Below are 15443 nucleotides of genomic sequence, written 5' to 3' on the forward strand. Positions count from 1 at the left end.
CAATCAATAAATCTTGAGGATAGTCTCTTGAATTTGTTGGATTATATCTTCCTAAATCAGTTTTCATTAATGGCCAACTTTATGTGGCATTCTCAAGAATTCAAAGTAAAAGTGGATTAAAGATTATGATTCATGATAAAGAAGGAAAACCACAAAATATAACTACCAACGTAGTTTTCAAGGAAATGTTTCAAAATCTGTAGTATATGCTAATCTTTTTTAATTTTTATACAATTAATCATGACATTAAACCTTGTTGATAATAATAATGTATCTTGTGGATGTATGGTTTTTGACAATTTATTTTGGAACAACATTATCACACCAACTTTTTGGAGAGTTTACAGTAAACAAATCCATATTAATTTAGTCCACTATATAAAAAAAAAGGTTACCCTCCATCATATTTAATTACATTTTATATTTTAGCGCAACATTATTGATCAATTATCTTATAACCTTATCTTTCTTGTGTACAATGATGTCTTCTAATACTAGGTTCATATAAAAAAAATTCTAGGAATATAACAAAAATTGATTAGAATGTAGAGGATGGGTCTTATTGGAAAAAAAATGTTGTAGAGTATTGATCGACCAACAATAGAGCCTAATTCTAACTAGGATGGAAACATGAAGGTAGTAAGGAAAGTTAGTTATATAGAGAGAGTATATATTAGAGCCAATGCCATTTATTTCATGACCTATAACACTACGCCATTGATCAACTATTATGGTTTTCTGTCTACAAACAACACGTGCTAAAAATAAATTAATTTAATATATAATTGGGATGAAAATGATAGTTTAGTAATTTATCTATTTAAAAATTTATTACTTTTTGTCATATAACATTAAATATTAATTAATGTAAACATTATATAACATTAGTTTACTCTTATGCTATGAAATGGTCAGTGTTGAAGGAGACCCATGATCTCTAATCCTTAAAAAAAGATGTAGATGTAGTTTTTTTAATTTAGATCCATGTGTAATTATTTTTATCCTAAAAAAATGTCCTATATTTGTTGCTATTTCTTAAGAAATAAATAAATTTTATATATATATATATATATATATATATATATATATATATATATATATATATATATATATATATATATATATATATATATATATTCATTGAAATTTATATTTTTTTCGGTTCTCCACCATCATTTACGTATGCATGTTTTATTTGATTATTTAGTAACTAGAGTTATAAGCAAATTAAAAAAAATTAGGTGTAGCGCAAGAAGAAAATATCTTCAATCTATGCATAATCCCACCAGATAGGCCTTAATAAATAGCTCATGCATTCGATCCACGCTTAATATTCAGTTCACTCACATTTTATCCTCAAACTTTTCAATTTCCTATTTCACTCACCAGTAGGCGTATCTGATCACTTACACTCGTTCGTGATGTGCTGTTTCAATTTCCTATTATACATTTTTTTGCCTATTTCACTCACCAGTAGTCGTATTCGTTCACTTTGGTCCAAAACATGAAAACAAAGACAAGGTTGATAGAGGAATGACCTCCATCTCATGCCCAAGCAAAAGACATTGGTAGAGTACGCTCAGTCCATCTCACGGCCAACCACAACAGAGTTACGCGACAATCCATTTCATCGGGTAAGCATCTTCATACTACAATACTCTAGGTTAAATTTTTTTATCCTCTATCACAGATCCCGGATCATGTTAGAGCTTTTAACTTGAAACACAAAACTGATACTTTTAACCTAGGAATATCATTTTTTGATAACAAAAATGGTTATATGCATTATGTGTAAGTGATGGTAATGTGTAGCATTAAATCATAAAAGATTGAGACTCTGCTAGAGTATGAATACATGCAAACGATATTGGCAATTTCTCTGTATTTGAGAGATTATTCATTCAAGGTTAGATATTTATTAGAGTAAATTACATTTGCACCCCTTATGTTTTTTTCTAAATTGCACCCGACACCCCTCTTTTTTTGCATCCTACAAAAAACCCCTTAATTGTTTAGCTCACATTACACTCAGACCATCTCTCTCCTAAACATCATTTAATAATTTAATAGAACGTAGGCACACGCTGGTCACATTACTTTTAATGAAAATTTATGTCTAAAATACCCTCATTTTCTTCCTCACACTCGCACCCCCTGTGTTTTTTCCAAATTGCAGCTGACACCCCTCCTTTTTTGTACCTACAAAATTCCCCTTAATTGTTTAGCTCACATTACACTCAGACCCCCTTCCTACTAAACACCATTTAATAATTTAACAGAAAGTAGACACATGTTGGTCACATGATTTTAATGAAAAATTATATCTAAAATACCATATTCTTCCTCTTAACTCTATAAAAGACATGACACCATTTTCAACTGAAAATATTTATTTTCAACTGAAAATATTTTAACATTCTTCCTTCTTTTTCTTTTTTCTCTAATTGGATGTGAACCCAACTTTTTGTTGGACGTGAACCCACCTTGTTGATATGCATGTGTTAACACTCTTCCTTCTTCTTTTTATTCTTCTTCTTCTTCTTTTTAGTTCAATTTTTTTTGTGCATGTTGGGTTCTTTGGTTGTTGCGTTATTGTTCGATGTGTTCCCAGCGATGCCTATTGATTGAATATGATCATTTGCTTCAAATTTTAGTGTTTTTCTCTTGCATTTGTGTTTTTAATTCCTTTATTTGAAATATTTATTTTTGATGGCTAGGTGTTTCATATAATGTCACAATCAAGAGTTACATCTTCTTCAAGTGTTAGCAACAATGAAGTAAGAGTCAAATATTAAAGGAAAAATTGTTATTGCCTTAAGAAAGGTCCATTCACAGGGTCAATTGTTAATTTGTAATTGAGTATTTAACAAAGATGTTAAGGCAATTTTGTTTGCTCACATATTCTAATTGACGTTAGTTAACGACGTTAACAGAAAGAGGGTAAAAGTAATGTAAAAAAAGGGAGGGGTATCCAATGCAATTTGAGAAAAATACAGAGGGTGTGAGTGTAAAAAAGATGTTGGGGCAATTTTGTCTGCTCATATATTTCAATTGGTGTTAGTTAACGACGTTAACAAAAGAGGGGTAAAAGTAATGTAAAAAAGAGAAGAGTATCGGGTGTAATTTGGGAAAAATACAGGGAGTGCGAGTGTAATTTACTTTTTTTATTATGATTAAATCGTTAAAAAAAATAGTAACATCAATGTACATTAGTTTAGGAATTTAGTGAATATGAAACACAAAACTGATACTTTCAACCTAGGAATAATAATTTTCGTCTAAGAACAATGACTATATAAAGTGTGTGTATCTGACAGTAATGTGTAGTATTGTATCCATAAGAGATTGGCACTTTACTAAAAGATGACTACATCCAAACTATAATAGATTATACCCTGTATTTGAGAGAGTATTCATTCAAGGTTAGATTTTTAAACTAATTCAGTCGTTAATAGTGATATAGAACAAGAACATATTTTGTTTATATCTTTATTTATGATTCACCATTTAATAATAGTAACTTTTATATTGTAAATGGAATTGAGAAATCATGGATGAAGATCAGAAGAATTGGAATGAAATGGCTAAGGTTATGATGATGGTTAACAAAAAACCAACTGATATGTTCAACACAATTCACATTAAGGATCAGGTTAGGAATTTCAAGACTATTCTCAAATACACATGACATGATATAACCTATCAATATTGCTTATATTAGTTCACTTTAAATGTAGTCTTATGGTGAAGTTAGTAGGAGCTTTGTTGTAAGATGGAAAGATGAATTAGAGCATACTTGGCATCTCCTAGATAGTAATGACAAGATACACTCTATTAAATACAACCAAGATCTTCAGAACCCAACTATAGTGCCTGGCTGGACTGAACTGGGAGATTACTATGGACTGACAGGTAATCATCAAGTAACCATGACCCATTTAGGATCATCAATTTTCCTCCTGACTATCTACAAAAGCACTTCTCAATCACAAGCTTATCCAAAGTGGCATTCCTTGTACCACCAAATTCCTAACTCAGTCACCTTTAAAGTCCTACTAAATTAGTACAAAGTAACATGTAACAGTTTAGTGAGTAATTCAACATTGTACATAATAAGTGCCTCTGCCTGTAAAAATTTTAAAAACATATACATATCTAACATGAACTTAATCTTCATTTCAAGATGTGTTGAGTACTATATACTTATTTATGAAAGATGCAAAATTCACCCATGTTAATTTGGAAGGGACTATAGAATGCAAGATTGTTTACAATCACTGGAGGAAGTCTGCAAAGATTGGTTCTGGATGGAAGTCTTTTACAAATTCAAAAAATTTGGAAGCTAGCCAGGAAATTATATTTGAGTTCCCAAATCCAAAATCTAACTCTGTTCTATTCTGCATTTGTTTGTAATTTAAGTACATTATACTCTATCAATCTCTATAAACTTATGTTTATAACTCTTTGGTGTATTTTGTGAGAAATGATGTTGGGAATGATTCTACTATCATTTTTGAACTAGACAATTTTATTATATATAATATATTACGTATTTCAATTTTATTAGATTTGATTTTCATTTATTCTTTTCAAGGATGACTTATGTTTTACTTTTGGGGGGTTTTACAACTTTGAATGTTGAGTTGTGTTATGTATAATTAGAGTTGGTTTTCAACTCAGTGACTTTGTTCATAATTATTTAATAACAAGTGAAATGTTGTATCTTGTGTTTTGCATTTTAAATATTTTAGTTTTAACATTTCTGGTAATCTTATATTAGTTTTGGTTCTCTTTTACTAAAAATTCTATACAATTACAACTAAATGTATACAAGTATACTATACATTTAATTTTCCAGTTTACACTGAAATTACTCACTCAAATGTTACACTAAACCTTTAATTGAGGGACCTCAAAGTCATGAGCAACGTCGCACTGTTCCAAATTCCAATTTGATTTCGCAAAACACTAGATTCTAGAAGCTTTGATTCTTGATTGTTGAGAAACAGAATCCTAAAAAATAATTCTTTTGGGAATGGGGGATCAGGGAGAAGATGCTAATGGCAATTTAGATGAGCAGTCAACCCGAAACAGTGCCACCTTAGTGCTCCACTGTCACCCTCCCTTCACATCCTTCTAGCGACACCTTCTTCTCCGCTGTCGGTGATGCCAGCCCCCCCATGACGCTTATCTCGAGCTTCTTTGGCTATGACTCCTTCGGCGACTGCCGCTTCTTCCCATGGAAATTGCCTTTTACGCCATCGAGAACTTTGGCAAGGGCCCTACAAAGGGGTTCAAGCAAAGTAGATTCGTGAATTTAGTCATTGCTTGTTCTCGATTTTAGTGTCCTTCAAATGATTAATTTGACCAATAATAGACCTTCTTGAAGAATAAAGAACAATTTTTGTGGATGAATTTGAAAAAATGTGTGGTATTTTTTGTAAGGATGTGATTTTTTGAAAATAAGGGATTGGATCGGTTGATGGGGATACAGAACTGTACTTTGGTGATTTTGGGGTTAGCTAAATTACTTGGTGAACTTAAGGAATGTGGTCATGGTATTCCTAAGTTTTAGAGATTCATTGTACCAAGTTTGTTAGTTTTTTAGAGAAGCAATTTCTGGCCGCTAAACAGTCACCAAAAAATGGTTAAAATATTTTCAATGACTTGGCAAATAATTTATAGTAGTTTTTAACCTCTAGATCCGAAGTCAGGTTTGCTTCAGGGAAGTTCCGAGGAGGATGTATAACAGAGGAATCACTTTTGATTTTTTAAATAAAAATATATTCTAATATATATATAGAGGAGATATAACTTTATGTAACTGTTTTTGGTGTCTACATTTTTTAAATTATTTTACTCTTATTTTTAATAAAATATTAAAATAGTGACAATAATTAATCCTCTTTAATTATGATATTCATAATTGACCCAGTAACCAAAATTAGATAACTATCCACTTCACTCCCCATTTTTATTGGACCATTTTACCTTTAAATCATTTTTAAAATTTTAAAATTTTCTTTTAACTTACATTAATTTTCCGCTACTTTTATATTATTAATTTTTTATTCAATTATTTTTTATTAACTTCTATTTTTTATTATTTAAAAAATTTAGTGTCTCTCTCCTCCTAATAAATATAATTATAATTTTTAACCGTCATTGTTCATAATTTAAATTGCCATAGTTTATAATTTAAGTCATCAACTTCAATTAAAAGAAACTGACTCAATTAATACATTTTTAACCGTTGAATAACCTATTTGGAATGTTTTAAAATTTGGAACCAAATTAGTTATTAAGTCTTTTTTTATTGGTTACACGTGGTGACACTCAAACAAGTACGCACCATACCTCTCCTGTAAGCTTCAGTTCAGCAGATAAGGTAATCTCAAAGCTCGTCGTGTTTTCGCATCAATGGCCATGGCCATGGCTGAGGCTTCAAGAATCACGTTACACTCCACTCTCCTCCCTTTTTTTACCCCCAAAACCCACGTTGGTCACCGCCACTTAAGCCTCTCGTCATCACGCAAGCACCAAGTCCAGTGCTCGGTGTCTGCAGGCGCGGCGGCTCAGACGAACCCAGTGGCTTGGGGCTGCGAGATTGACTCGCTGGAGAACTCTTCGGCTCTGCAGAGATGGCTGTCGGAGTCGGGGCTTCCGCCGCAGAAGATGGGAATAGAGAGAGTGGAGGTGGGAGAGAGAGGGCTGGTTGCTTTGAAGAACATTAGGAAAGGGGAGAAACTACTCTTTGTGCCTCCCTCACTTGTCATTACTCCAGATTCTGTAACCTCTCTTCTTCTTCTTCTTCCTTTCCCTCACTTTAATATATTAGTACACCGCTAGTATTCTATTGTCATTACCATTAGTATAGTTTATTCAATTGTTTTAGCTTCTTCTTGTTTTTTCTTTTCCAAAACTATTGATGTTTTCCAAATATAAAGTCTTATCAATTAATTATTGTTTTACACCTATACTTGTGTTTAAGAATGAGTAAACCCTCTCAAGGCGGTTTAGTTTAGTTGGATGAGTAACTTGTGTGAGTAAGCAGGTTGTTATACCCTTGGTACCCGTCTTCGATTTATCCCAGATAATAGAAACAATGAGTAAAGCCTAAATAGTGTATGTTTTGACATTTGATGGTGTAAAGTAAATGTTTTTTACACTCTCATCTAATTAGTAATTGATATGTACGATAAATTTATTGATTTTTATAATAATTACTTTTAAAGTCATACCAACAATTTTAAAGTCATACCAACAATGATGTCTGATTAACTGAAATTGGAAAGGTTTTTTTTTGTTAAACATGCATGGAACTTATACTCTTTAACCATTGCTACAAAGCCTACAATAGTAGTTTTCTTTTTTGGTGAATGACATAGTAGTTTGTCACAAGTAATGTAATTTAAACAAGGGTACTTTTGTCTAAATATTTGTTTACCAAAATAAAGTATCATTAATTATTTTTTTTCCATCTATACTTTTATATAACAATAAGTAAATGGTGTGTGTAATAATAGTGCAAAGATTTTTAAACCGTCACCGAATCATAAACATCTAAAATCACAAACTTTTGTGTGCATTGACCTTAGACATTAATAGATATGGAATGAGGGTAGTAGCTAGTTATGTGGATAAAACTTAGATAATATTGTTTGCCAATCAAAGCTGCCTGAGTGGTATAGTTCATCAATTTCATCTCAGTAATTAAAATTGTGAATTATAATCAAATTGCTTTGGGCCGTTTACCAGTATCAGTAATTGATGATTATACAATTAGAACAATTCAAATAAAATTCTTCTAACAACGAAAATAATAGTATTTTATGTGGCCAATTTTGATCAGAGAACAGTACCACCACTATTTATGGTATTTTATCTGAGATTTATCCCAGATATATATATGTACTATATTGTCACTGTCAACAACAGCATTGCTTTGTTCAAAGTTCTTACCAAAGCTTGATACTGTATGAATATGAAGAACAATCATACTTGATTTGCGTTGCTTGTCAATTTTATGTTTGGTGTTCAGTGAAATATTTTTTTATTGATATTGGAAACATAAAATTTTTAAAAAAAACTTTGCTGAAAATGCATGGTTATACTTGGTTGATTCAGTATGTGAACCTAGGTCATTTGCTTTCTTATGCATCTGTTTCGGGTGTGCGTGCGTGTGTATTCTGGTTGTCAGGAGTGGAGCTGCCCCGAAGCTGGTGAAGTATTGAAAAGGAATTCAGTGCCAGATTGGCCTTTGCTTGCAACTTACCTCATAAGTGAAGCTAGCCTCATGGAATCTTCAAGATGGAGCAATTATATATCAGCCTTACCTCGTCAACCTTACTCACTTCTTTACTGGTAGATGAATTGTTCTTATGATTAAATCTTTTGAGAGCTAGTTTGGGAAGGATGCCAGAAATGAACATTGACGAGTGAGGAATAAAGCTAGGGGTTGAAATGTTAAATAACTTTGCTGAGGACAGTATGGGAGGGAGACATGGAAATGATGAGATTGTTTTACAATAATTATCTCCAATATAAGCCTATCCTAAAATTTCATGTATTTATACACTACAAGCCTTCTAAAAGTATCATTGGATTTCAATAAAATAAATTGTATGTGGTTTATACTTCACTGTTTTCGTTTTGTTTTCATTCCCCTCACTTATATGTTATATCTTTACAAGAAGGGGCATCTATGTCATTTCAGGACGCAAGCAGAACTAGATCGCTACTTGGAAGCTTCACAAATTAGGGAGAGAGCGATTGAAAGGATTAATAATGTTATTGGAACGTATGGACCAATTGTTTGTACCTTATATTTCTTCTGGGATTTATTGTCTGTCATTTCTCTTTTTGGTATTTAGCCTCTACTTAATGTACTTTCTTGGTTTTATAATCCTGTGTCTTGGCATAGTTACTTCCCTTTTGTTCTCCAGATACAATGATTTGAGGCTCAGAATATTTTCCAAATACCCTGATTTATTCCCTGATGAGGTAATTATCTTACATTAAGCACGGGATGTAAGTTGATAGTTAATGACCATTGACCAGTCTTTTGTTTCAGTAACATAGTGATGATTTGAATGTGTTATATGTATAACTTTCAGGTGTTCAACATAGAGTCCTTCAAATGGTCATTTGGTATTCTTTTCTCCCGCTTGGTGAGTCAACCTGGTTGATGAAATGAAACCATATTAAATTCAATTCTCTGCCTCTTCTGCACAACTCAAGTATGATTACTGAGAATTAAGAATTTCCATATTTTCTATATAACTTCCATGCACAGACAATGCCATGTGAATTCATAACAGAGCTGATTTTGAAGGAGAGTTAAGGTCCACAACTAAAAAACAAATGCTGAAGTGTGTCAAGTCTGAAAAAACAGTTCCCTAAATTGCAATATCTGAAAGTAATCTATAGGAGAATAGATGATTTTATTTGTAATATTTGTTCATTACAAAACTATCTTTCTTATTTTTCTGTCTTCTTTTTTTGTAGTCTTTTTTATCAATTAATTCACTGAGACTTGGTTTTTTTGTTTGATATTTAAGACAAATGGTTGTTTGTTGGCACACATCATTCATGATCTTTGTAACATGCAGGTTCGGTTACCCTCAATGGGTGGAAATGTTGCCTTGGTTCCTTGGGCTGATATGCTGAATCATAGTTGTGATGTATGTTGTTTTCCAAAAAAAAAAAATAGATTCCTAACAACTTCTACCCCAGGAAGTTTAACCCTGATTTATTTTCATTGATATAGGTGGAGACATTTTTGGATTATGATAAGACATCAAAGGGAATTGTCTTCACGACAGATCGGCCCTATCAACCAGGTGAGCAGGTAAACATAAACTGGAAAACTGGAGTTTCTTATATTAGATTAATTTTTGAGAAAACAAGTACCAAAGTAGATGGAATACAGATTGAGTGTTCCTTGCCAAAGAGTGCACTATGCTATATGCATGAGTAAAACAATTAATTCTCTGCAGTTTGCAATATTGCCTCAAAAACAAAATATTAGTAATTGATTGGAGCTGTATTTGATGGTAATATTCTTCACCATTTAGGCGTTCTCATAGTCATTTGATTTAAATTTAGAGATTGCAATTTATTTCCTGTATCAAATTACACAGGTATTTATTTCATATGGAAAAAAATCAAATGGGGAGCTTTTGTTATCTTATGGATTTGTTCCAAAGGAAGGCGCTAATCCTAGTGATTCAGTTGAGTTGTCACTGTCACTGAAGAAATCTGATGCGTCCTATAAGGAGAAGTTAGAGCTGTTGAAGAATTATGGATTATCAGCGTGAGTTCCTAAATTTTCATAATTATTACCTATATATATAAGGATGAAGTTCCTTGCCTTCTGTTCTGGTAAAATTATTTTCAGAAGCATTCCTATTTTATACCTTAGTAGAAGTTCTATCAAAGCATTAAACTTTGTGTCAATTGACATTTTTTCAACATATATGTGGTTTCGCTTAGGATTCTGTGTGGCACTTGCAAAATATCAATTTTCTAAGCTGTTGAAAATATCAAAAAAATTGTATTCCCATTTTTTAGCATGTGAGGTACTTTGTAGAAGTGCCCATGCTTCAAAACAGCCATGACCAGATGTTGCGCACCTTCTTTCCTGATTAATTTAGGACTTAAATCTTCAGACAGGAAACATTATTATTTCTTTCTGATCTGCCATGCCCTTGAGATATCATTCTGAAATATACTTGTAATTCAACCTGTTACTGACTTCTTTGTTCTATTTTTATCAGATCTCAGTGTTTTCCTATACAGATTACTGGTTGGCCTTTGGAATTAATGGCTTATGCTTATTTAGCTGTTAGTCCTTCAAGCATGAGAGGAGATTTTGAAGAGGTCTGGCACTTGAACAATCTTTGAGGATTATTCCTTGGATGTTGTATAACCCTATGAGTGATTCTTTTAACAGATGGCTGCTGCAGCATCAAATAATACCACCTCCAAGAAGGATTTGAGATATCCTGAAATAGAGGAGCAAGCATTGCAATTCATACTAGATAGTTGTGAATCCAGCATATCAAAATACAACAAGTTCTTACAGGCAAGGAAAACACTTTAATAAGGAAGCTTTATGTCTTTTTATTTTACTTTGTATGATAGCCATAGTTTGAAAAGTGGATTTATCAAGTTGTGAGCATCAATGTGTGTTGATTTATCAAGCCGATTTATCAAAGTCATAGTTTCTCTTTTACCTGCACGAGAATCACACTTATCGTAAATGAGTGTTGAATATGTTTCTGGCAGGCAAGTGGATCACTGGATCTGGATGTGACTTCTCCTAAACAACTCAACCGAAGGCTCTTTCTGAAACAGCTAGCTGTGGACTTGTGTACTAGTGAGCGAAGGATATTATTTCGTGCTCAATACGTAAGTTTATAAAGCATATTTTTAATTTCTACATTCGATAATCCATAATATTGGTGGTTGTTTAAACTAAAGTAGCATGGAACTTGGTTGTAGCTTCTTTGTTTCTAATCATTCATATCTTGTTTGATGTACAAACGTTTCTTCATCACTTTCAAAATAAACATGAAAAGCATTCCCTCAGGCCTCAGCACAAGTAATTCCAATCCCATCATTTTGTTTTGTTATCATTGTTAGGGAAGGATCCGAAAACATTTGAGGGATCAAAAGTGAACAAACTAAATTGTAAATTACAGAATTTATGTACTATATTTTCTTTTAAAAAGCAATAGAGTAAGGAAGGACTCGGGTCCTCACTTGCCTAGCAGTGATAACCTAACCGTGAATTTATTATAACTATGATATGATTGTTGCATGCCCTTGAATATTGACAAGCATGTAGGTTTACACATTGGTCCCAGAAAATGAAGAATTGAAATAAAATGATAAAATAGTACCAACAATAACAACAACGATGACAAAGCCTTATCCCACTAGGTAAGATAAGTTACATGGAGCACAGGATACCATTTGGTAAAGTCCAAAAGCACGTCCAGTGGGACTAAACCAAAAAGTAAATAATAAACCTCAAATTAGGTTGATGCTTACTTTGGTAACTTCACAATACAACAAAGATATCACACAACTCTTTCACAATATGATAGTACATGTTTATCACTAAATATGGATGCTTTTTAATAATGATTGCAGATACTGCGAAGAAAACTGAGGGACATGAGGGCTGGTGAATTAAGGGCCCTAAAAATATTCAACGGTTTCCGGAATCTTTTCCAATGAGGCCATTCACTGGTGCATTATTTTCTGCCCTGGTTTGCCCTTGGTTGTTTTGAAAAAACCTATCTCACCCTTGAGCATCATGAACTTTGTTCAATGGTACCACCTAATTGTGGGAAACAGGTCCAGTCTTCAGTTTTTATTGATCAATATAGAAGAAGCAAGATAAGAAATAGAAAAGGTAAGGAATGATTGTAATATAGGCTTGCTATGTATTTATTGATCCAAATAAATTTTTCTTTTCCTATGTTAAATTATCGATGAAAAAATCTTCTTTGGATCTTCTTTTTCTTGTGTAAGTTTTTCTCATAAAAATGCTACAGCATATTAGGTAGTTCTTTATAGGTAGGCATGACAAGTAAATCTGAATTTGTAGGTGTCTGTCCAACTCAACTATGACAAAAAAAAAAAATAAGAAAAAAAAAAGACGACTGTTTTGACCAGAGTCAGGTTAGGTTTTTCCTGATTTGTAAAAGTGGAGTCGAGTTCAAGATGTTTGTTTGTCGTCGAACTCATCTCACTGCATATATATTTTTTATAATTATTAAAATATAAATTATTTTGATAGTTAAATAATCTAAATATAATAAAAATTATATGACAAACTTAAATTATAATTTAATTCTTAATTTTTTTATTTTTAAGTTCTTTATTTATTAGTAATATTTTTAAATATTATTTGAATTAAATAAAATTAATAACTTAATAAATAATTTATTTGAAAAAATATAAATAAATTAAAATTATAAAAAAAAGGTGCGATAGCCCAGATGTGTGAGAAGCACCTTGCTCACTAAAATAACAAAATAGACCAAAGTTAAACAAAATCATTTTCATGCGTTAAAATATTATAATTTGACTAAGCACCTCGATATGAACTTATAAGCATCAACTAACCATCTCATTAGATCCAAAAGCTTTGAAAAAACTTCACAAATTGGGTTATTTCATCCCAAACCCAAAACCTATATAATGTATGAGGTGTTTGTGGACCGGTTTGGACGGGTTTTGATTAAATTTAATCTTCAATCTAATCAAATTTAATTAGTTTGATTTTGTTTTTATAATTTTTTTAATCCAACTCATTCATGAATGATTTCATTCGATTTGGGTCAATGGATTACTCATTTAAATTTAGTCTTTTATTTTTTTGAACTACTATTTTATATCATAATTTTTTCAAATATCCAATACAATTAATACAATGTTATCAAATGTCTGAAAGTAGTAAAATTAATTCATTTAGCACCATCAACATAATATTCTAAAATAGACTAATTCAAATTAAAACAAAATATTCTTCAACGAGATTTATTATAATAGTTTGAAACACAATGATTTTCTACAAACTATTGCAACCAGATTTGCTGAAACAAATGAACAAAATATGATTCATTAATATTATAAACAAGATAGAAAAATATAAATATGGAAAAAAGGTAAATAATAACGTACATGAAAATAATACTTTAAGAAATTTCAACACGGTAGTTTCAATACTCGCAATATTTAAAGTCAAATCAAACAACTCTAAAAATTTAAGCACAATCCTGTTAGCACAAAAATTAATTGATATTTTATACAAATATAAAAAATGAAATAAGAGATTACACACATAATTCAATCTTTTCCGCTTCATTTATTTCAACTTGCAAGTCATTAACATTTTGCTTAGTAGATCTAAGCCAATTTTGGACACAAATGAGAGCTTCAACAATAGTAGGACTCAAGGAACTATGCAGACTCAAATGATACATTATAAACAAGCATAACCAATATATCTCTAGTCATACAAGAAGGAATATAATATTTAGATGCTTTTAATTTCCACCAATTCAAAATGTCAAACTCAACGTGGTCATCTTCAACATCATCCTCCAAATACATATCTAACCCATTTTTTTTACACCTCACATATTCATGAACTCTCTATTTAACATCATTCAAAATATGAGCAGAACATCCCATATGCACGAACTCTCCATTCAACAAAGTATGTCCATTCCAAACACTCAAAGCTCTAGCTAAATATGAAATAGTCAAGTTATTAACACTTGTATTATCCATTGTTACACAACAAACTTTTGAAGCTCCCCATTCTTTTAAACAATTCTCTAGGGTTATTCAACTCTCACCCTTCATCAATGTAATGAGTTGTCACATACATGTAATTCATATTTTAAATTGACGTCCAAGTATCCATAGTAAGTGAAATCATTTGTTTATTTGCAAACAACACATGCTTCAACTTCTCCTTTTCATCATTAAACACATGCATGCAATAGTGACACAAGAAGGAATTTTAAATTTAGGATGAGCATCTTCCATGAACTTCCTAAACCCTTTCTTTTCAACAAACTAAGGCAAATTCATCAATAATTATCATCTTTGAAAGTGTTATTAGAGTCTGCTCTTGATTAAAATCAACAAGTTTCATACTAACTTTATTAGGGTCACTCTCACTATCACTTCATAAAAAAAAAAAAAATTTATCAACCTGCCTATGTGGGTTTTTCTTACATTGTTGAAACACATGTCTTCTCAAGTTAGAGGTTCCATATATAGAACTAACTGCTACTTACGATGCATTACAGTACTTACAATAAGCCCTACCATCTTCCTTCTTAATAAAATGTTCTCAAACATTAGACGGGGTCTAGCGGCTTTTTTTCTTACCTTTGCTTGTGTAAATTCAAGTTGTTGTCCTTGTGATGCAATCCTATCCCGCAAGGTCATTTGGTAGAAGACTCCAAGTAGATTGTGCTAGAGATCCATGGGAAGGCCCTAGGGTTCTCATGAGCCTTAGGGTAGATTTCGAGCCCATGGACTAAGTATGAGCCCGCTTATCTTTGTAAATATTAGAATAGGTTTTTCCTTCGTTTGGGCCTTGTATTTTGGCCATTCTAGTAGTATAGGGTTTTAGCCTTGTATTTCGGGGCATTTTGAGTAGTCTTTGTAGTAAGGACTTTTTTTTTGTATTTTCATGTTTTTTGTCATGGGGGTGAGCTTAGCTATTATAGGGGGTGTGTAGCTAAGTTCTAGCTTCTCATCTCAAGGAGGTGAGCTTAGCTATTAGAAAGGTATGTGTAGTTAAGCTCTAGCTTCTTTAGGAATCTTCTTAAGGAAGCTTCTCAAGGAGGTGAGCTTAGTTATGAGAGGGGTGTGTGTAGCTAAGCTCTAGCTTCTCAAGGAAGTTTTCT

The 15443-nt window shown here is 32.0% G+C and overlaps 1 protein-coding gene across 1 annotated transcript; it reads left to right on the top strand.

Annotated features, from left to right (window-relative positions):
* The first annotated feature begins 6341 nt into the window (after positions 1–6341).
* On the top strand, positions 6342–12529 carry LOC114382471 (ribulose-1,5 bisphosphate carboxylase/oxygenase large subunit N-methyltransferase, chloroplastic). The gene is made up of 12 exons (XM_028341917.1): positions 6342–6789; positions 8201–8364; positions 8717–8800; positions 8946–9003; positions 9117–9170; positions 9612–9683; positions 9770–9850; positions 10143–10315; positions 10779–10881; positions 10955–11086; positions 11290–11412; positions 12160–12529. Exons 1-12 carry the CDS (start codon positions 6421–6423, stop codon positions 12244–12246), a joined length of 1500 nt encoding a protein of 499 aa, XP_028197718.1. The 5' UTR covers positions 6342–6420; the 3' UTR covers positions 12247–12529.
* Positions 12530–15443: the final 2914 nt, after the last annotated feature.

Source organism: Glycine soja, chromosome 13 (assembly GCF_004193775.1).
Source record: "Glycine soja cultivar W05 chromosome 13, ASM419377v2, whole genome shotgun sequence".
In the NCBI taxonomy this organism is placed as follows: Eukaryota; Viridiplantae; Streptophyta; class Magnoliopsida; order Fabales; family Fabaceae; genus Glycine; species Glycine soja.

What these genes read in the sequence shown, in the direction of transcription:
- LOC114382471 (XM_028341917.1), top strand. Translation starts at nt 6,421, where the DNA reads ATGGCCATGGCCATGGCTGAGGCTTCAAGAATCACGTTACACTCCACT. An exon ending in CCTTACTCACTTCTTTACTG is followed by an intron (nt 8,365 to 8,716) that starts GTAGATGAATTG and finishes ATGTCATTTCAG; the next exon opens with GACGCAAGCAGAACTAGATC. An exon ending in CCTATCAACCAGGTGAGCAG is followed by an intron (nt 9,851 to 10,142) that starts GTAAACATAAAC and finishes CAAATTACACAG; the next exon opens with GTATTTATTTCATATGGAAA.